The sequence below is a fragment of the Talpa occidentalis genome, unplaced genomic scaffold, assembly GCF_014898055.3.
Source record: "Talpa occidentalis isolate TD23 unplaced genomic scaffold, MPIMG_talOcc4v2.1 talOcc4.12, whole genome shotgun sequence".
Lineage (NCBI taxonomy): Eukaryota > Metazoa > Chordata > Mammalia > Eulipotyphla > Talpidae > Talpa > Talpa occidentalis.
Genome location: NW_023601212.1, coordinates 92793027 through 92815733, shown reverse-complemented (window position 1 = coordinate 92815733; position 22707 = coordinate 92793027). Strand labels below are relative to the sequence as shown.

Below are 22707 nucleotides of genomic sequence, written 5' to 3'. Positions count from 1 at the left end.
GTCTCTGGTGAACCCTCTCACCCCCCGCATCTCTGGCCTACACTCCAGTTCTTCTATGCATAAATTAAAAAAAAAAAAAACTTTAAAAAAATTTACATAAATATTTTATTTTTACCAATCACCACGAAGCTAATCCACAATCTCTGGCAAAGCACAAAGCTGTAAGACCTTTTGTTGCCATGTGGGAAAATATAATATTCAAATCTTTGGGTGACCTTTAGACAAATACAGAATTAAAATTCCATTTTTCAACATAGGCTGTGTCCATTTTATATTTATTTTTATATATAACTGGGGCACAGTAAGGATCTAGGGAAGTAACTTGCTATGAATTTAGCCTTAAGGAAAATCCCAGAATGCTAATCAATCCTCTTTCCAGTTCTGTGGACTAGAGGGTGGCCTCTCAAGCTATTCCTAGAGATGCTACCTGCACCTTCCACTCGGTTAATATAATCCTGCAACTGGAAACACAGAGACCACACAGAGATCACAATACCTGGCTTGCTCTTTGGCTCTCTTTAAGGACAAGATTTCGCCTTTCTGCTATTGTCGCTTCAAAATCTTGTAGCACAGGTGCCAGTGCAGGGTTGGCACCACCAGCCCACTTGAGTCGCTGTTCAATGCTTGCTTCAAGAGCTGCTAGTTTCTCCTATGAAAACCAGCAGAATTTCAGTGAATAACAGACTTCATGTCTGTTTAGCATTTTACATAACAAGTCAAAGGAATCATGATGGAGCATATGTAATTTAGAAAAAACTTAAACTAACCATTTGAAAGTAATCTTTCACTAATATTTCACTAAATATTTGAGGCTTAATGTGTTTGGGAAATACAAACTGGCATTTAGCATACTATGCCAAAATTGTAGTTTCACCTTCACTTTTAAATGAAATGGTCTTTAAAACACAACATTTGCTACACCAAACTCTTACTGTGCTACATGTGCTATGACAAAATTTATACTTTTGATTGTGAAAAATGAAAACCAGGCTCCCAGAACTTTAAAAATTTATAAATAATGTTAAAAGTCCATCCAGGTTGTCATGACAAGGAAGTAAAGATGTGAGCTCCAGAATATTTTTATTATAACTTAAAAAAGTATTACACAATATTGCATTTGATTTTATTCTAACACTAATTCATAAAAAGAACAGAAAAATGTCAGTTATTATTGTGTACAAAGGTACAGAATACAGAATCTAAAGAGAAACATAACCATCATCAAGATCAGTGTTTCTTATTTAAACAAAGAGCGTTGGGGGATATTAAATATTTAGCTGAATTGACCAAATAGTCAGTACTAACAGTTTGGAAAGATGTTCTGCTGTCTTTGACATCACAAAAATTAAATACTCAACAGAGGTAAAAAATGCTTAGGCTTCTTAGATATTAATAAGTCAGCCAAAATAAAATAAAGATTAAAAAAATGATTACGTCAGATATAACTGCTTACAAAAATTTCAGAAAACAAATTAAGTATCAAGGTTCCCATTATGCATAAAGGCACAATAATCATCAAATGCATTAAAAACCTGAAATAGTATGCCTCCACTCTTCAAAACATACTGGTTATCTTGAAGGTGAAAGGATAAAAAAGGCATAAATTATTTTATGAAATTTAAGTGGAGGGCCTCCCCTGTGGTGCAGCGGTTGAGCGCTGGGCTGCGAAGCTGCCCACAGCCTCTGCAGCACTGGTTCGATCCCCGGCCACCAGGCGAGGGTCCCACATGGCGCACGGAGCTCTCCTGCCACCCACTGCTCCCCTCAGAAGCGTACTTCATCACTCTGCCTGTTCTCTCCGCTCTGGCTCTGGTGAATTCTCTCACCCTCCCCCACTTTTGACTGTAACCAGTGCTTGTATAAAAAAAAAATAAAATTTAAGTGGAAAGAGCTTATGTTCTCGTGGCTTAGAGGCCACACATATGCTCACTGAACTAAGAGTAACAGTGTCGGTTGTTTCTGTAAGTGAGGCGTGCTGGAAGGAGGATCTGACAAAACATACCTGAACTGTGGCAATTGAAGTTTCAATCTGGCTCAGAGTATGGAGTTTCTTTTTCATGCTGGTTAGGATGGCAGACCGAGGGGGTGGTGTGACTGACATGGCCTGTGGTCTATTGATGAGAAGATCTTCATGCTGCCACTGTTCAAAGAAAGAAAAATGAAATCAGCTGTGAAAAAAAAAAAAACATTAGATAAACAAGGGAAGGGTGGTGTGAGTTAGGACTAGGGGGAGAAAAATAAATAATCCAGCTGCAACAAAGGCAGGCAGGTAGAAGAGAGTAACAGAAGAAACACTACAGAAGAATCACAACCAGGTGAAGATTTTCCTGAGATAGAGGGTGGCTGGCAAATTTCTTGGATCAACAATATGCAACCTTTATATAATTCCGAAGATGTTCTCTAATTAAAGTAAGTTTATGGGCCTCCCCAGTGGCTCAGCAGTTGAGCGCTGGGTTGCAAAGCTGCCCGCGGCCTCTGCAGCGCCAGTTCAATCCCCGGCTGCTCCCCGGCCACCGGCAGAGGGTCCCACATGGCGCGCAGACCTCTCCTGCCACCCACTGCTCCCCTCAGCAGTGTACTTCGGTCCTTCTGTCTGCTCTGCTCCCCACTCTGGCTCTGGTGAATTCTCTCACCCTCCCGCGCTTCTGACTGTACCCAGTGCTTGTATAAACAAACAAACAAACAAACAAACAAATAAAAATACATGCCTCTTTAAAAAAAAATTAAAAAAAAATAATAATAAAGTAAGTTTAATACACAACTCCCCAGAAAATAATCTCCAGTTGAAGATCTTGACAGGGGGAGGGAAGTGACAGAATGGAGGGACAAATGTTGATGAAAGATCAAGTCATCTCGTATGTTCTACAGAGACCCCAGGAGGCACTAGGACTACAATTAAAAGTTTTAGGGCCTCCCTGGTCACGCAAGGGGTTAAGTCTCAGCATTATGGAGCTACAGGCAGCCACTGAAGCATGAGTTTGATCCCCAGCCAGGGAGCTAGCCCACATGGCGCAGCAGACCTCTCCTGTCTTGCCCACTGCTCCCCTCATCAGTGTATTTGTGTCAATCTGCCTGTTCTAATCCCTACTCTGTCTCTGGTGAATGCTCGTACCCCCAGCCCCCGCACCTCTGGCCTACACCCCAGCTCTTGTATGCATAAATAAATAAATCTTAAAAAGCTTTACATTGTGCTCAGAGCTTACAATGTAATCAGAAGAACAAAATTAAAAGAATTTTTACAATGTTTTCCATACAGGTGTCATCATTACTTAAGGAAATAAATCCCAAGATGTACAAAACTTTTCAGCATTACATTTAAAACACATCCTAAAACTTAGAGTGTGCCAGATATAGGACTATTAATATATAATAAATGCAATTTCAGAATTTGACTAAATTACTTTCCTTAACCTAAGAACTAAAAACAACAGCTAATGGTGAAACTGCAAAGAGAAGGAAATAGGTTGGTTCCATGCACTGAGCTGAACCCAACAATTCCACTATTACGAAGCAGCTTCCATATATAAACGACACAGAGCAACCATTTTTTGTGCTAAAACCGATCTCAGGAAAATACAGTCTGCAAACATTACACCACAGGTTAAAACTTATTTGAAGCTACTGACAATATGAAGCCTATATTTCAAAAGGAAGAATTTTTTTTAAAATACCTAAATTTATACTGTGCATAGACTTTAACCCTTGTCACCATCAACCCTTGAGAGACACTGGCCCCGTTCTATAGAAAAGTAACTCAGAAACCTTAGAGAAGTTAAATTCAAACTTAGGTAAATATACGTAAGTCTGATCTGAATCCAAACCTATATCACACTGCCCCCTAAAAAATCGAGATAAAAATAGGCTTTTAAAAGCAATTCCCAAACTAAGATGATCTATGCACAAAACAGTTCATCCATTTAGTATAAGAAAAACAGAAGTTGCTTTAAAAAGAAGTTATCTGGGGGCCTCCCCGGTGATGCAGCGGTTGAGCACTGGGCTGCAAAGCTGCCCACAGCCTCTGCAGCGCCAGTTCGATCCCCGGCTGCCCAGCAAGGGTCCCACATGGCGCGCAGACCTCTCCTGCCGCCCGCTGCTCCCCTCAGCAGTTGTACCTCGTCAGTCTGCCTGTTCTACTCTCCGCTCTAGCTCTGGTGAATTCTCTCACCCTCCTGCGCCTCTGACTGTACCCAGTGCTTGTATAAATAAATAAATCTTAAAAAAAAAAAAAAAAAGAAGTTATCTGAATAACATTTTTTTTTTTAAAAGATTTATATATTTTTGCATTCAAGAGCTGGGGTGTAGGCCAGAGGTACGGGAGGGGTGAGAGGATTCACCAGAGACAGAGTGGGGAGAACAGGCAGAATGACTGAAATACACTGCTGAGGGGAGCAGCAGGTGGGACAGGTGGGGTCTGCTGCGCCATATGGGTCAGCTCCCTGACCAGGGATAGAACTTGTGCTGCAGACAGCTTCATAGTGCTGAGACTTAATCCCTTGTGCCATCAAGGAGGTCCCCTATCTTAATTACATGTTAACACAGGAAGTACAGCGTCACAATGACTAAACTCTGTTACTGGATAGTCAAATAATGACATAAAAATTCAAAAAACACAAACCGTATATACAAAATGATCTCAAATACATAAAAAACAAACAAGGGGGCTTCTCTGGTGGCATAGGGGTTAAGTCTCAGCACTGTCACCACTATGGCCTGAGTTTGAGCCAGGCCAGGGAGCTAATTCACATATGATGCAGCAGACCTCTCCTGTCTTGCCCACTGATCTGTATTTAGTCACTCCGCCTGTTCTGCTCGCCACTCTGTCTCTGGTGAATCCTCTCAACCCCCGCACTTCTAGCCTACACCCTTGTTCTCCTCTACACAAAAATTTAAAAAAAAAAAAAAAAAAAAAAAATCTTTAATAAATAAATAAAATAAAAAAGAAACAAGGAATAATCAGAAAAAAGACACCAAAATACAAATATGGGCTTGCTGAGCCAGCATAATTCAGGAAGTCTTAGAATTCTCTTTCTTTATATTGTTGCATTTTATTTGCCCAGTTTTTCCAAATTCTTACAAGGATAAAAAACAGGGAGAAATACTTACCTGAAACATGGCAATATGCAGCTGAACACGCTGCAGGCTTGTCTTACAAGAGGAAATACTGGTCTCCAGCCTGCGCACCAAATCATGCTTCTTCCAGGCAGTGTCGTAAGAACTCGCTAACACAGTTGCCCTGTTCATGACCAACTGAGAGAACTTTCCGATCTGGATGTTGTGTTCTACAGCTTTCTTACACAGATCGTCAACAGAAACTTTGCTCTCAGCACCAAAATCTTTTGCCTCTACTTGAGCAATGATGTCTACACCCAGAGCACTGATAAAACTGCAAAGAGTGAGTCCTAGGGCTTGGTTTGGTAGTCCAATCAAGAGCTGCCTCACGAAGTCAGCTGTGAATGCCTTTATAGGTTTCGCCATTTGGTCTTCACTGAAACAAGAGTTTCTAAAAAGGGTTTTCACATTGACAATCTGCACAGGCCCGTTTACGGTATTCTGATCTTCAAGTGAACTTGATCCTGAAAAAAGGACAATTTTCTTAAAGTATTTCATGTAAAACTAAGGTAATATGCTGCTTATTTAAAACACTTCCTCTCTTACGAACATACAGTTAATTCCACTCCATCCTGCCCCCTTCCGGAGTATGACACAATTAAGCCAGCATGTTCAAACATGGAATATTACCTGACAAAGTTTTAGAAAAGGTACCACAAAGCCTGAAGAACTCCTTAATTGTCTGCAGTCTTTTTAGAAAGAAAATCTCTTCTAGCACCTGCCGGTGATTATCATCATCAAAAAAATTGACTTGGGTACTCCTGGCTTCCCTTATAATGTCAATCTTTCTCCAAGCTATAGGAATTTCCATCTTGTTTAACTATGTAAATGGAAAGAAAAAGAAGTCCATTTTTCCACTCTTTGCACACTGAACAACTACTTTGCAACACTTGCATTATTCATAAAACCAAGTCAATATTTACCTTTTCAACTAATAAGCCAAAAGCAGTTTCAACTTGAGCAAACATGCCATCAAATGCTACCAAGAGCATCTGCCCTGCTGACATTTTTGGTGTTTCATCAACTGAACCATTTCTTGGTTGGATTAATTCACCATATTGAGCATGAAGTATCCTAGAGGAAAAGAAGGAAGAATTAAAATTCTCTGTGAAGAGTAATAAATTTCAGGGAACACAAAAAGTCAACAGTCTCAGAGCTGGCATAATGGCTAAAAAGTTTTTTGTATGTACAACTGGCAAAATCTCCGTGGACTCAACTACATGGTGTTGCTATCATATTACAGATATGCAAGATGCTAATGCTAGATGTGGGATGAAGTGTGTACAAGATGTTCCTGCACACGTTTTTATTTTTCTAACTTCCTGTGAATCTGTAATCGTGTCAAAATAAAAATATAATTAATTATATCTGCTTTAAAAAATTAGAATTAGGGCCACCCCGGTGGCGCAGCAGTTGAGCGCTGGGTTGCGAAGCTGCCCATAGCCTCTGCAGCACCGGTTCGATCCCCGGCTGCTCCCCGGCCACCGAAGGAGGGTCCCACATGGCGCGCAGACCTCTCCTGCCGCCTGCTGCTCCCCTCAGCAGTGTATTTTGGTCCTTCTGCCTGCTCTGCTCCCTGCTCTGCTCCCTGCTCTGACTCTGGTGAATTCTCTCACCCTCCCGCACTTCTGACTGTACCCAGTGCATGTATAAATAAATAAATAAATCTTTTAAAAAAATTAGAATTAAACAGCAGTAAAACAAGAACTCAATCCTTTTAGCTGGCTTATCTTGTCTCTTTCACTAGAAAACAGAGCAGAGCTAATGTTTACTTGCCTGGCAACATCGATGTAATGAGCATGTGTTTCTTCCTCAAGTCCCATAGCTGCATTTCTTAAATAGGCTTGAAGAGATTCCACTAGAGTCTGCAGGGGAACGCCATCAGTTGTCTGCTCAATAAGATTGTCCAGTTCATGAAGCATACTTTCTAATGTGTATTCTCCCTTCATTAAACATCTAAGCGCTTCTGGAAATATGATTTGCCGGAAATTTGAATTTAATTCCTATAAATATGTGAGAAATATGTTATTTTAATGTTTTCTGAGTTAGGGAAATTACACAGTTACAGACTTAATGACACGAATGAAGTAACCAAGTTACAGCTACAAACCTTGTGGTGATCTTTAAGTGACTGTTTTAAGCAACATTCAAATGGGTTAGGGTGGTAGGGAGGAATTTAATTGCTTCCCTGAACTAAAGATATGAGAAATACAATATTCAATATCTAAAACAAGCTTAAAAATTTTTAGCTAATTTAACAGTGTTCACCTGAAGTGAGGTATATACTCCATTTGCTAAGTGAACTGCCTCAGATGCTTCCACGGGATTTGGGATGTCTAAGTCCTGTGGCACCAGGTGGCACTGCTTCAGTAACTGAACAAGGCAAGTGACATTTCCGCTCATACTGCAGAGCTCCTCTAAGAACCAGGCTCCATCCCGAGAAGTCAGATCAACCAGCTGCTCTCCGGCGCTTGAGGCAGCACCTTCCATCATAAGGTTACGCCTAAACGCAATAAATATTTGCATAGTGAAACAGACTTAGCTAAACTCACACACAAAAATACCTCAAAATCTTAGAGGGAATAAAGCAACTATAACACTGGTCAAGAATACAAAAGTAAAATATCTACAGTTTGGGATTAAACTAAAGATACAGGCCTCCCCAGTGGCACATGGGATAAAGACAAAGTGCTATCAAGCTACCTCCAGCCACTGTGGCCTGAGTTCACTCCTGGCCAGGGAGCTAACCCACATGGCGCAGCAGACCTCTCCTCTCTTGTCTCACCCACTGCTCCCCTCAGCAGTGTATGTCAGTAGATCTGCCTGTTCTGCTCCCCACTCTGTCCATGATGAAACCTCTCACCACCACCCCCAACACCCCTGACCTACATCCCAGTTCTTGCATGCATAAAGAAATCTTTAAAAAAAAAAAAAAAAATACATGACATCTCAATAAACATCAATCCATTCTCAAGACAATAAATGGTCTCCATAAGCGATTAGGTAACTCACCTTGTAAGAGTACAAAGGGCAGAAATAATAACACTGGCAAGGCTCAAAGATCCTTCTTCTCCATTTTCATGGAGGAAAACTTTAATGCAACGTTCAATTTCTTTCAACTGTTCTTCACAAACAGGTACGGTGACAGCTTCCTGTTTCAAACGCTCCACTTGTCTAATAAGTCTGCTATTTATGTCTGCTGCATACCGCTGCAAGGTCATTTCAGTGGCAGTGATGAACTGACACACTGTTGGGGGTGGCTGGGGAGCATACTGCATTTCATATCTGTAACAGCAGAAAGAGGTCCTTATTTATTTATAATAAACACAACCACTCCCCGCCTATAAATAAAGCTCACACAAAGAACATGCAATGTTGTGATTCCAAGACAAACCTCAAAGAGTAGGCATAATTTCCATTTTACAGATGAAGTCTCAAGAGTCAAAGTAACTTCCTATATGATATGTTAATGAGTGACAGAATCAAAGTTCAAGTTTAACTTCCTCTATCCTGATCCCACCATTCTTACCCAGGGATACAATTTATTTAGGAAAACACAAGCTCAATTACTCTTAAAACCACTTTAAAAGTGACTATTTAAATTACATCTATTTACCATTTCTTTCAGAAAAATAAATACCATATAATTTAAAACACTTTTGGGGCCTCCCGATGGCGCAGGGATTAAAGTCTCAGGCCATCACCAGCCACTGCAGCACCTGACTTCCATCTCCTGCCAGGGAGCTACCCACATGGCGCAGCAGACCTCTCCTGTCCCACCCGCTGCTCCCCTCAGCAGTGTATTTCAGTAGATCTGCTGTTCTGCTCCCCACTCTGTCTCTTGGTGAATCTTCTCACGCCACCCCACCCTCGCACCTCTGGCCTACAGCCCAGTTCTTACATTCATAAAATAAACAGTTAAAACAAAACCAAAAAAACTTTGCCGACTCTCATGGAAAAATCAAGAAAATCAAGTGCTATCAAGCTTACTTCCTGTAGAGTTCTTGACAGCGCTCTACTGTGGTGTTGCAGATGAGCTCTTCCATCCAGGTCTTCCACTGTTCAATTCGATGTTTCTGAAATATGGCCTTTGGATACTGCAGAGCTACCGTTGCATAGTGGTGCAGCTGCTCCAGGCAGCCCCGGAGAACTGAGCGCCTCTGCTGCAGGAAAGCACCAACCTCCCCTTCCAGTTGTTCACACTGGCTGATCAAGTGCGCCTGACCAGCATTCTGCAGAAAGGCTGTTGCTGGCACATAGCTCGGAGGACCTTTTGGTAAAAGACAATTATTAATGACCATGAAATCATCTCAAACCAGGAGTCATTGAAAGGGAGCACAAACCAGAATCCCCATGTAAACACACAACTATAAAACTCACAGGAATATCTAAAATAAGTCAACGCATACCAAGATCCATTTGTGTGCTAATCTCCTGAAGCAAACTTGCAAGCTGTGTTGCTTCTAGATTATTGAATGCAGCCTGATAGTGTGTTATCCATTGTTCAAATTCATTCAGCTTCACCTGGATTGCTTCCTGAACAGTCCTTTGTTGAGTCTGCAGTTGTGTGTGCTCAGAATACCTGATGGTGAAAAAGTAAATTTTTTTTTAATCTCTTCTGCTTTCTTATAAGTACTCTCATAATCCTGATTTTGCTCATACTTGGACTGCCTGCTAATAAGCACCTCTTCTATTTTAAGGGCACTACTCCAAGGTCCGTTCTTTCTTCTCTGATTTTTCCTGATCCCAGAGTTTCCACCACTATACTTCAACAATTTAAACAAAACTCCAACACATCCACTAGAATTCAAATTATTTGAAGGTATGAAAAAACACTTTTTAAAGGCCTTTTGTTTGCAGTTGAGTCTCAGAGCCTCAAGCAGTTTTTGGCACTTGCCTGTTTAACTGCCTTTTCCTGAGCACCTGGCTGTGTAAGGTTCACCCACCTAAAGCCTTCTATCAAGAAAATGTCAAAAAAATTTAGTATGGTGGATGAAATTATAGCCAATGTACAAATGAATAAAGATTCAGATACAACTAGAGAGAGAAAGCTGAAGTCCAGGTTTTCTAAATTCAAGCTCGCCTATTTCCCATAATTACTCAAGCATTTAAATTAAATATAATAAAGCAGAAAACTTTACTGAATCTTGTTTATTAAAGCTTTTCAACTATAGTCTCTGGAATAACTTTTATTAAATCTGAATCATAATAATTATAATTCACATCAACAGTATTTACATAAATATTAAAATTCTCCTTAATGACATCCATTTAGAAAGAAGAGTACAACATTGCTTAAACCTGTGTTGCAGAGTGTGAGAAGGATGGTCCACTCCTTCAGCTCCTTCTAGAAACTCAATTTCTTCCAGCAACTTGCCCTGCAGTTTCTCCACATCCGTGAGTTGCTCTTGCAAGCTTAGGTATTCATCTAAGCTGCTGTCCAGCTTTGGAAGCACAATTAGCATCTCATCCCTATTCTTAAACCAGTTCACCTGAAAAAGATATGATAAGGAAGATACTTGCAGGTTCAACTATGAGATGTGATGGTGTCTGTCAGAAGCATCCTGTCAGGACATCTTGCACACATCTTTCATTCAGATTTTAACACAACCCTGAAGGGAGTGAGGCATCACCCATATTTTACAAGATAACTAATGTACTTAAGTTCACATAGCCATAAACTGAGATCAATCCCATAATACTACGCAGTTATCACCATGCCACACAAAACAAAGTTTGCATCACTGGCTACCATGGTATTTAAATGAAGACCAAAGGCAATTATTCAATTAAAGAAGTCCCAAGCAATTATTCAATTAAAGAACACTTTCAACAATCACTGGGGAACACATTTCAATCTACTTAAATATTATTAAGTTTTTTCAAACCATTAATATACCCCATGATTATGAATGGTGACTGCCTCTTTGTATAGTAGCATTAAACAGTCCCATTTCACTGCCATTTCATTATACATTAAAGTCTTACAGAAAAAATTTGATGAAAATTATCTTACTCAACTTTTTAATGTTTTTTTGTTAATGTCTTAATAAAAAGATGACAATGACTTATTGTCATTGGCTTCACCTTAATTTCAGCGACTCTGGATGAAAAGAGGCTGCGGGTGATCTCCCGTTCCATCTCTCTCTTGCTCTGCTTGCTCTCTGCCTGCTGACCACCTCCACCATAGACAGCACCGGCAAACCCAGCCTCACCCCCAGCTGTCCAGTCCACCAGAGGGTCATATACAAAGGCTTCCAACAATGTCAGCAGAGTCTCTCTGCCACGCCGCATAATATGCAGTACCTGTTTTCAGAAGAGTCTTAAATTTTGTCACAAGTTTTCTCATTGAAATATACTTTAGTTTTTCAATACATGGGTTTTGCTAATTTAACAGGTACACTAACAGGTGTAAGAAAAAACAGCATACCTGCTCACATGAAAGCCTAAAAACACCTTCTACTCCAGTTACACCGAGAGCTGTTTCAATGTTCTGTGTCATTCGAAAAGGGACTTTCTCAGGAACTCTAAGGCTTTTACCTTGAAAAGAAAAAAATTGTATTTTGTGTCCTTTCAGCAAAGGGAAAAAAAAAAAAAAGGACCCTCATCCTCATATAAATATAAAAATCCACATTAATTTTACCTTTCTCGAAGCAAACATTGTAATCTATGTGAACAACCTCTCCAGTTGTCATATCTATGAGAACATTATCCAGATGTCTATCTCCAAGGCCAATGATGTATCCAACCATGGACATGACTGCAGTAGATCTAGCATAAGACTAAATAAAGAAGAAGGGGTGAAGGGAGTAAATTAAGCACCATTAGCAAATTTCCCTCCAAAATGAAGTTGCTGCTCTAAAATTTATAAAACTCCATATTCCTACAGCTGATTTCTAAATAAACAGTTAGCACTCCTTGGGGCTGCTGCATGTGGTCAGAGAGATTCTGCACTGAGCAGATGCATGTAACACTATGGTCTTTTTTGGTCCTACTTAGTTATTATCAGAATGCTAAACTTAAAAAACAAAACTTCTATTCTATGGTCTTACCAGTTTTCCCCATCTAAAGTTTTTATTCCCTTTTTTATTTCATCCACAAATCCCTCCACTCTGCTCTCTCACAGTCATAGTCATGCCTAATAAATATAAGAGTCAAATACAAGTCTCAAACAAGGCAGGGGGTAGTAACAGAGGGTAAGCAAGATAATACAAAGAAGCTAGGAAAAGACAACATACTGCTTACAGTCCAAAACAAAATGCATACCTGTGTGACTCTCCACCATTCATCAGGTGTGGTGCAAGATGACCAAAGTTCTTTAGCAAGGAGATTTGGGGGTGTGGCCTCCATTAATTCCTCTAACACTGCCTTCATTACATGAAGAGGCCAATCCCGTCGGGACACATCCAGACTAAGTCCAACTGCTTTTAAAGCAGGACCAATTTTACTATAATAAAGTTCACTAGGTCGGGGTACAATTCCAGGATTCTGAGGCGTTTGGTAGGAATCTTGAGCCTTAAAGAGACATTTTAAAGATTTTAAATTTTTTAAAGATCAACTTCATTTAAATAGGGATAAAGATTACTCCAAAGATAGCATTTTAAAAACTGATTGTTTGGTGGCATTCTCCGAACCTACCCAGCTAAATTTCATGCACCTAGTGAGTAAATTCTTTTAGACTATGCGTCTTTCTTACACTCTTTCTATCTTCTAATATACTACTTTATTGAAATATTGGTCAACTCATACTTTCTTAAAGTTCAAATTCAACACCAAAGTAACATAATTCTGTTTAAACTTTATAATTCCTCTACATACATAATTCATTCTTCACAATGACTTCATAAAATTAATAGCTATTTAGAAACACATTACATAGAAGTTTGGATAGTCCTTCTCTAATTCCCATCCCTAGTTTACCCTTCAATAATTTTTCTGCAGACTCATATTACTAATTTAAAAAATCCAATTCCTTTCCAATTCTTGCAACTTCCCATACCTACACTGATTAGAATCACTCCCTTTTTGGTCAAATGTGGGAACCTGAGGCCCAAACTGTATAAAACTGGTCTTTATAGCTGCATCACGCAGCACATATCTACTCTTTAAATATTTATTTTATTTATTTATGTATACAAAAGCTGGAGTGTAGGCCAGTGGTGGGGGGTGCTGGTTAGAGTGGGGAGCAGCAGGCAAGACAGGAGAGGTCTCCTGTGCCATGTAGGTCAGCTCCCTGGGGGAGACTGAACTCGTGCTGCCTTGGCTGCTGATAACTTCATAGTGCTGACACTTAATCCCTTGTGCCATCAGGGAATCCCAGCACATCTCTACTCTTAAGTGACTTAGCTAAAGTATTTCTAAATGAAATTCTTAGCCTGAACCAAAACAGAAGTTTCACAGATACAAAGTAAGATGTCCTAGAGATAAACTCAAAAATTACTTCTTATTTACACACATAATTTAAAAGAACTTGAGTTTTAAAGTAGTCTCTACAAACTTAAATAAAAAGATCCCAGTAAGCCCAACAAAAAGCATTAAGATGCGAAATACCATGCTAACGAGGTTTTAACCATGATTCTTCTCTGTATTCATCGAGAGTTAAGTTAACCAAAGTCATCCTTTCTGCCTCTTAAAACTTAACTTTTATAGGGCCTCCCCTGGTGGCGCAGGCGGTTGAGCGCAGTGCTGTGAAGCTGTCCGCAGCCTCTGCAGCGCCAGTTCGATCCCGGCCTGTCGGCGAGGGTCCCACAAGGCACAGCAGACCTCTCCTGTCTCGCCCACTGCTCCCCTCAGCAGTGCATTTCAGTCAGTCTGCCTGTTCTGTTCCCCGCTCTGTCTCTGGTGAATCCTCTCACCCTCCCACGAATCTGGCCTGTACCCCATTCTTGTGTAAATAAAAAAATAAAAAATCTTAAAAAAAAAAACAAACTTAACTTTTATAAAACGTGTCTCAAAAACATTTCCGAGATACCAAGTTTTTCCTTCTTTAACCTCTATGAACTTGCCGTAATTCTTAAGTGCAGTAAGCCTATAAATATTTCACTTATAACATACTAGGCCAACATGCTTATGAAGAGTCAAATAAAAGTACATTTATATTGTAATTTTAACTGACCTTCTGTGCCTGTAAGGCAGCTTCCCGCTGTTGCCATCGTTTGTAAAGTCCAAATAAGGGTGTGGCTCCATCCACCCACTGGATAAGTCCCGATCGTGTTCCAAGTGGTGTTACAGAATAGTGTCGGGCATGGAAACGGGGTGTTTCCTGGCGATTGATTGTAGCAAACATGGTGTTCACAATCGACAGGAACTGCATTATTCTTTCATCTAGATGTAAATCCTCCAGTCCTATGGAAACAAAATTAAAGCTGCTACAGTACCTGACTAAACGGGGTGGAATGTGGTGAAATGGGTTGGAAGTATACTTTTTGTGTACTCAATTAGCAATAGCAGTTAAGGCTGATAGCCCAAGAGGCACAATGAGAACATTCTGTCACAAGTTATTAGATACCAGTGTTATTAGTAGTACCTCAGTTGTTCTGCATTTAAGTTCACAAGCATGAATAGGTGAGAAATGAAAATTCTTGCTACAAAGCCCCCAATCGTTTCCATTCAAAATCACCTAAGAACAGGATACTTCAGGCTGTTATCAGGAAGTTCTGATAATCAGAACTTCACCTAAAACAATCCTCTCCTGGGCCTCCCCGGTGGCACAGTGGGTTGAAGCTATCCGCAGCCTGTGTAGTGTGGGTTCGATTCCCAGCTGGCCAGGGAGATACTCACATGGCGTGGCAGACCTCTCCTGTCACACCCACTGCTCCCCTCAGCAGTGCTTTTGGTCCATCTGCCTGTTCTGCTCCCCGCTCGGTCTCTGGTGAATCCTCTGACCCTCCCGCCCCTCTGGCCTGTACCCCAGCTCTTACATAAATAAAAAATAAACCTATGAAAAAAAAAATCCTCTCCTATCATACACAGATAGAAAGCATTAATAATCAGACTACGTTCTTCTTTAAACTCCTACCTTTGAAAAGGTAAGGATAGCTCTTCCCATCCGATCCAAGAAAGAGGAGTTTCTTTGGCTTGGTTTTGGTAGGTAAGATTGTGATGGTCCCACCCACACTGTGGATTGTGACAGTGTCTCTGGCTGAGACTTCTCCAGGAAGAGCAATTTCAGTGCTAGTCATGGCAGCCAGCCAAGGACTGATTTCTTCAAGACGCAAGATGTAACTTGCACGTTTCTGTGCTCTCTGCTGCAAACTCAGCATTATCTGTAAGATGGGGGGGCCGGGAGGGGCGGGAATTTACAGTATTACAATACTTACTTTCTTCCATATTCAATCTGACATAAAATACCAATACAATTAGCTGATGTTCTAGTTTCTACACATAATTTAGTAATACATATTTGAGGTCTCTTCAGAGGACAAACAATAGTGTAATAACAAATTGTAGGCAATTTCTACTTTGATCAGTCCCTCCACCTCCTTCTATTCTGTCCAAGCAAGCCATGAAATCACAGCAGATGAAAGGAAATCACATTCAGGACTTTTAGAACACTAATTCTACACTGTTATGCTACGTTTGATCAAGACCAAAATATATCAATTCAGACCTTGCAATAGAGCAAAACATACATCAGCTAATGGCTGTCAGGTAGACACACCCTAAAGAAACCATGTGAAAGGGTGTAAACAATTGAGAGCTTTTACTACCTGAAGTATGCAGAAAAAACAATGCCTTCTAACAATTCAACAGGGAGTGGACTGCACGTTGTGTCCCTACTTGTAGCTAATTCAATACAGGCACCTAAACTAATGAACTATCAGCTCTGCTTCAATATGAAAATAAAATCTTAATCCACGGCAAAATTTCTTCATAAAAGGAAAACGACATCTGGAAACATTCCAATTATCCACTAATGAATGAATAAATTGTGGTATTTTCATAAGCTAGAGAGACATTAGCTACACACAAAATATATATGATCATTAAAAAAATGTTGGCCCAACAATTATGGAAGTAGTAAATACACATGCATACAATATGATTTCATTTACATGAAGTTCAAAAATACGCAGAAACTAAACACTATCATTTATAACTGCATCTAGAAAAAAATCTGCTCTAAAAATACTTGGTAATGATTATTTCAAAATTTAGAGTCATAGTTTTGAAAAGGGAAATATTATCAGGGAGGGACACCTAGGACTTCTGGTTTGTTTAGCTAATTCCATTTTTTTTAAGCTACATTACAACTTAAAGAGAAGGGAAACACTGATATTCTTAACTTTTTAAATTATTCTTCACAGTACATACAATCATCATAAAAAAATTTCTGTATGATTTACTCTACACACACACACACACACACACACACACACACACACACACACACACACACACACAGAGAAAGAGAGAGAGGGAGAGAGGTTTTAAAAAGCATTCCCCCTGGTTCCTTCCTCTGGGTTACTTAGTTGAGTTATTGAGGAGAAGAAAAAGAAGAAACTACTGTTGGAACACAAGGAAACAAAGTCGTGGCTAAGCCACACTAATGACTTCATCCTTGAGGTCAGTGTTGTCTTATGCCTGGCTTTGTCCTTTTAACAGTTTGCTTTTACTGCAGTTGACTATCCTTTTTGTTTCTGCACTTTTTCTCAATAGTTTTCTCATTCCTAAAGTTAGTTAGAAGCAAAAGGTAAGGGAGAAAGAAGGGATCGAGGTAAGCAAGGAAAAGTTGCAAAAAAAGAAATAGGCTCCCCTAACAATTCTATTGCTATAACAGATAAAAACCAAAGAAATAAAGATTTAAGAGAACCAAAATGTAAAACTCTCATATATTGAAATACAGCTATCCAAAACTGATTTCAAATAATTTATGAAAACTGTTAATATGTAAATTTTTGTCTATTAAAAATACTAAATACCATTCTCCATAGGAAAAACTAAAGAGATGATATATGGTTAAATTTCTTATCTTTTATGAGAACATAGCAGGCAATCAATATTTAGCTTAAGACCAGAGCACCCTCCTAGATTTCTTACAATAGATGAAAGTTGACCATCCTAAGGCAAACTCATTCTCAAAATTCAAATTGAAAATATCTTTCCCTATTCTGCTTACAAGCAACTGGTCATGGGCCGACTTTCATGGGCTTACAAAATCTTGTGTTTCAAGGAAAAAGAGTACCCTTATTTAAATTTTGTATCCCATAGAGAATTTCGCATTATAGTTGCATTTTTGAGATATTTCTGTACCTCTTTAAATGGAATCCAGCTGCTTCCAGGCTTTGCAGGGTTTGATGGTGTCTTCAGTTTTTCCAGGGCATTTTCAATTGCATCACCATAGTTATCCTGAAACCACTTTTCATGAGGTGTTTCTGCAGGGGCTGCTGTGATGCTCCTTACATGCTCCAAAGCAAACACAATGGGTTTCATCAAAGCTGTGTGCTTCTCTCGCATAATTGCAATTTTCTCTTCTCTGACCAGGAAGATAGAGAGTTTTACACAAACAAGAAATTTAAATGTATCAAGTGCAAGTAAATAGTGTCAAGGATAGCACAGCAACTCACTAACACAGAATGATAAAAAAAAAAAAAAAAACAAGAACAACAAAAAACCCACATGAAAGAGGTTTTAACTTCTCTCTTCCACAAGTGGCAATAAAACTGGACCCTTAACTTTCCTTTAAACAGATACCTTACCTCACCCTTACCTTTTAAGAGACAGACTTTAAAATTCTTAGAAGAAAATATAAGGGAAAGAATTCTTTTTTTTTTTTTAATTTTTTTTAAATATATATTTTTTATTTGTTTATACAAGCACTGGGTACAGTCAGAAGCGCGGGAGGGTGAGAGAATTCACCAGAGCCAGAGCGGGGAGCAGAGCAGGCAGAAGGACCTAAGTACACTGCTGAGGGGAGCAGCGGGTGGCAGGAGAGGTCTGCGCGCCACGTGGGACCCTCCTCCAGTGGCTGGGGAGCAGCCGGGAATCGAACCAGCGCTGCAGAGACTACGGGCAGCTTCGCAACCCAGCGCTCAACTGCTGTGCCACCGGGGAGGCCCAAGAAAGAATTCTTAACAGTGGATTTGACAAGGATTTCATGGATACGGCAGCAAAAACACAGACAACAACAAAAAAAATAAATTGGGTTACACTAAAATATTGCACATCATATTTGATAAGGGATTGGTATCCAAAATCCAGAGACTTCCTAATACTTAATAACATCAAAAAACAAACAACCTAATCAAAAAATGGGCAAAACATTTGAAAAGATACTTCTCTAAATATGACACACTACAGCCAAAGGCACGCAAAAAGATGTTCAACATGATTAGTCATTAGGAAAATGCTAATCAAAACCATGAGATACCATTTTATGCCCATTATGAAAGCAACTATCAAAAACAGAAAATAACAAATAGTGGCAAAGATATGGAGAAACTGAAACCCTTATCAAAATCTGGTGAAACTGTGTTAGTATACAGCCACTGATGAAAAATTTGGAAGTTCCTCTCAACTTAAACATAGAATTACCATATGGTCCAGCAAATCCAGTGGCTCATACCCAAAGTAATTCAAAGCAGAGTACTGTTTATACGCCAATTGAGAGGAGCACCTGAAGTGTCCACTGACATGAGTGCATAAACAAAATGTGGTATAACTATAAAAAAAGGAAATTCTGATACATGCTACAATATAAATCAATCTTCAAAACATTACACTAAGCCAAAAGAGCCAGACACAAGAAGACAAATGCTCTATGATTACCATTACAGGAGATACTTAGTCAAATTCATAAAGACCAAAAGCAGAATAGCAGTAAACTTAGTCCTGGGTTAAGGGGGAATGGGGCAGTATTGTTTAATGGGTGCAGAGCCTCTGCCTGGGAAGAAGAGTAACTTCTGGAAATGGATAGTAATGATGGCTGCACAATGCTGAGTGTATTTAGGTCATCTTTATTGTAGCTGACCTGTATACTTAAATCTGGCTGAAGAGGCAAATTTTATGTCTACTTTACATTAAAAACAAAAAAAAAAAAAGAGCTTTGTTTTCAGGTAAGTGTGTATAAACATACTTGCGTAAGGTGTTGTTGTTCTGGACTCTTTTCACCTCATCTTCAAGCTGCTGAATCCGTCTCAGGACATACATGTGCTGCTGTAACAGAACTCCCAGCCAGAGCTCGTCCCAGAGAACAGTGACCCTGCGCAGCTCAGCCACGAGCATCTGAACCTGCACACACATCATATCCAAATACGGTCATCCACAAATCTACATACAGCACAGCTCTGCAAACACTACAAATTATAAGTTAATCAGGTACTTCTTTTTGCTCATTACACAATGACAGAACCCAAACTGATGATCTTATCTAATGATACATATTTGTAAAATCAGTTTTGATTCCTCTACATTATGCTCCTTCAAATATTTCCATGATAATTTTTGAGTTCGGCTACCGGGTTTGTTTGGGGGCGCAAGGGAGGAGGCAGGGTAAGGGAGGATAATAAAAATTGTTTTAAAACAGCCGTTGGGTTTTTTTATTGTTGCTTTTTTACCTGTAACACCATAGTTGGGTTTGCAGAAGACAGCTTATCTACAATTTTGCTGTAGCAGTCCTGCATCATAGCTTGGTCTTCATTTAATCCACTTTTAGATTCATCTTTATTGCTATCCTGAGAAGCAGGAGGACTTCCTCCCTCACATTCAGAAACTAGCAATTCTTCTCCTTGAATATTGCCAAGTAAAGTTGGAATTGCAGAGGAAAATTTATTTCCTATAATGAAATAGGAGAATAAGGTATTTTTGGATGTTTCTCCCATATGCGTCTGTTGAATTTAGGAGAAACAGTGATTATCTATTTGACTCCAGAGCACGCTTTTAACAATTGCTTTCTGTGCATTAAATTGACCACATATCATAACTTGTCTTTTGATAATTTTCATTATTTGTTAATGACAAGTCTTTCGACAAGTTATGCTTCCATTATTTATTAATATTACAAGCAATGGGGAGAATAAATGATTCTCAACGTATAAAGCATTTTCCCAGCTACAGTCCAACACTTGGTTTCAGTCCTTATCTGTCAATTACTCAGCTCAATGAACCTAAGAGCATACTCACTACTCAATTTCTCCAAGCACTGGCGGGTTATTTTCAGGACTGAAGGCTAATATGTAAAGCACTTGTCTCAGTGCCAGGCATACAATAATTAACTCCCTCAATAAAAAATAATAATAGAAAAACTACACACCATCAACTCGGACACATAAAATTCAAAAGAATTTACCCAACAACAATCTGTGTAATAATCTATACTTAGTATTTTCACATTCCGTACCTGAAGCCTGAGACTCACTACTGAGTGATATGGTGCCCACTATCGCAGGGTACAATATGAGATGCGGGGAATCCTGCGCCACACGACAGAGAAGGTTACAAATACTTTGGCGCACATACACTTCAGGGTGGTTTAAGCGTGAGAACAGCTGTGGAATTATTCCTTTAGGGTGAGAAAAAAGATACTTTAATGTTATCAAAATTTGTCAACATACTAAGTACAAAAGAATTAAAACCTACCAGTACTAAAGGTCTCAAATTTCTGCCTGTGATAATAAAGAACCACACAACAGTTCTTTAGGGTAGAGAGCTATAATCAACAGGTAGAAAATTTAAAAACATCCTAGCAAAATGTGTTTTCTGTGAATGCCTGCAATAGGCAATTTTTACAAAGGGTATAAAATTTTTTTAGACTTATTTTTATCATTCTCCCCAAAATTCATTTCCTATATAAGGAAAAAGCAGTCCAGGGAGTTCTACGAATTATGAACACAGTATGAATGTTCTGGGAAACTCCCTCCCCCCACCCACCCTGCAAAGGCATTTGCATTGATTTGAAGTCAGAACAGATTCCACCAATTTAGTGAAGCAGCTATACAATAATCTACTGCTTTCAGGTAAACCAGCCTTTCAAACCCCAGTAATCACTACAGAACCCTTAAAGAAGACTTAAATAATGGGTGCCTCCCAGCCTTTCTGCCTACACAGTGCACTCTTTAGTAATCAGAGAAGTGAGTAAACCCCAGTAATTTACCCTCCTTTGTACCAACACATCTTTAGGTCAAGATAACTCAGGAAGTTGAAAAACCTAAGCCTAGGGCCTCCCTGGTGGGCAAGCGGTTGAATGCTGGGCTGCAAAGTTGCCCACAGCCTCTGCAGTGCCGGTTCGATCCCTGGCCACTGGCGAGGGTCCCACATGGCAGGCAGACCTCTCCTGCCGCGCCTACTGCTCCCCTCAGCAGTGTATTTTGTCAGTTTGCTTCCTCTGTCCCCCCGCTCTGGTGAATTCTCTCACCCTCCCGCGCTTCTGACTGTACCCAGTGCTTGTATAAATAAATCAATAAATCTTAAAAAAAAAAAAAAAAGGAAAGAGAAAAACCTAAGCCTATGAAAAACCAGAAGCCCCCTCAAGAATAATTACATTTTGATACCACTCAACTGTTCCCACCTATATAAACTGAACTCAAACTTTGATTGCTGGAACAGTTCTCACACAGTAAAATCTGGCAGACTGCTTCCTGGGTTTTGAAAGCTCAGTTTGATTATCTAACCAACACATTGTTTAACTACCTTAATTGTTGTCTGAGACTTTCATTCCAACTATTCTGTAACAGAGTCAAATAAACACAAAGGAACAATTGTTTTAATCTTCTATATCCTATTGAGAAATAACTTTTCCTGGAACATTTTTTAAGACCATCACCTCTCCATGGAGCAGTAGGCGTTGTCTCCAGGCCGTGTTCCAGGTACTGCCGAAGTTCACCTGCATGCTTCACCAGCAACCTGAGCAGTCTCAGCGTGGCCATCACAATCACATCATCAGTGCTCTGCTCTGCTCGAGGACGTAAATGTAACCTGGGGTCATCTTCATCTAAAGGAATCTAAGAGTTTAGAAAGAAATATTTTAAAAATTCAGAACGTAGTTTTCATTTATTAGGACAAAAAATTTTAAATAAATTTTCTCAGACTATGCTACATACCTGACCAGCATTGAGTTTAAGAAAAGTAAAATATGCACTGCAAGACAGTTTGTACAGGCTGAATATTCTATCTACAACCTTCCTCCACACTTTAATAACGCCTTCTGTTGCACTTTCGTCAAGTTCTGAAAGCCATGGGCAGCTTGATATTAACTGACGCCAGATAACATCAACCATGTCATCTTCCTCATTATCTTCACTTTCTGTTATCTGAAGCGTTATATCCTCATCCTGAAGAAAAATTGGGAATAAAAGGCTATTTTTAAACACAAATTGAAATGAGAGAGTTTCCTGTAATTTTCCCTATAACATCATTTTTCTTATTTATGAAAGGCCCACCTTACTCCGCTCCATTCTCACGCTTACTGTTCAACAAGCTAAATCAATGTCAACATACTACTCTTCATATTTACTAATACAGTTAATGAAAAGGGCATAATAAGCATTAACAAAGATTAATGACTGTGGCTTTTAATGTTTCCAAGTAACAATAATCTGCATGCAAAAAATTAAGCATTATCTGTTCAAAAAGCTTGAGGCTAAATGTACACTAAATATAGTC

At 39.5% G+C, this 22707-nt stretch overlaps 1 protein-coding gene across 3 annotated transcripts in view; it reads right to left on the bottom strand.

Moving 5' to 3' along the window:
- The window catches only part of SMG1 (SMG1 nonsense mediated mRNA decay associated PI3K related kinase), a 99510-nt gene that overhangs the window by 12565 nt on the left and 64238 nt on the right, over positions 1-22707 (bottom strand). For all 3 annotated transcript variants that reach the window (XM_037507543.2, XM_054693822.1, XM_054693823.1), the window contains 23 exons: positions 22146-22376; positions 21869-22046; positions 20447-20608; positions 19665-19882; positions 19184-19338; positions 17362-17584; positions 15128-15374; positions 14225-14454; positions 12376-12624; positions 11753-11891; positions 11540-11649; positions 11197-11415; positions 10411-10601; positions 9519-9691; positions 9100-9379; positions 8122-8394; positions 7378-7612; positions 6886-7112; positions 6033-6183; positions 5740-5929; positions 5104-5573; positions 2003-2140; positions 497-649 (listed from right to left, as the gene is read on the bottom strand). In XM_037507543.2, the coding sequence (XP_037363440.1) occupies positions 497-649; positions 2003-2140; positions 5104-5573; positions 5740-5929; positions 6033-6183; positions 6886-7112; positions 7378-7612; positions 8122-8394; positions 9100-9379; positions 9519-9691; positions 10411-10601; positions 11197-11415; positions 11540-11649; positions 11753-11891; positions 12376-12624; positions 14225-14454; positions 15128-15374; positions 17362-17584; positions 19184-19338; positions 19665-19882; positions 20447-20608; positions 21869-22046; positions 22146-22376 (4842 nt within the window). The remainder of the gene's footprint in view (positions 1-496; positions 650-2002; positions 2141-5103; positions 5574-5739; positions 5930-6032; positions 6184-6885; positions 7113-7377; positions 7613-8121; positions 8395-9099; positions 9380-9518; positions 9692-10410; positions 10602-11196; positions 11416-11539; positions 11650-11752; positions 11892-12375; positions 12625-14224; positions 14455-15127; positions 15375-17361; positions 17585-19183; positions 19339-19664; positions 19883-20446; positions 20609-21868; positions 22047-22145; positions 22377-22707) is intronic.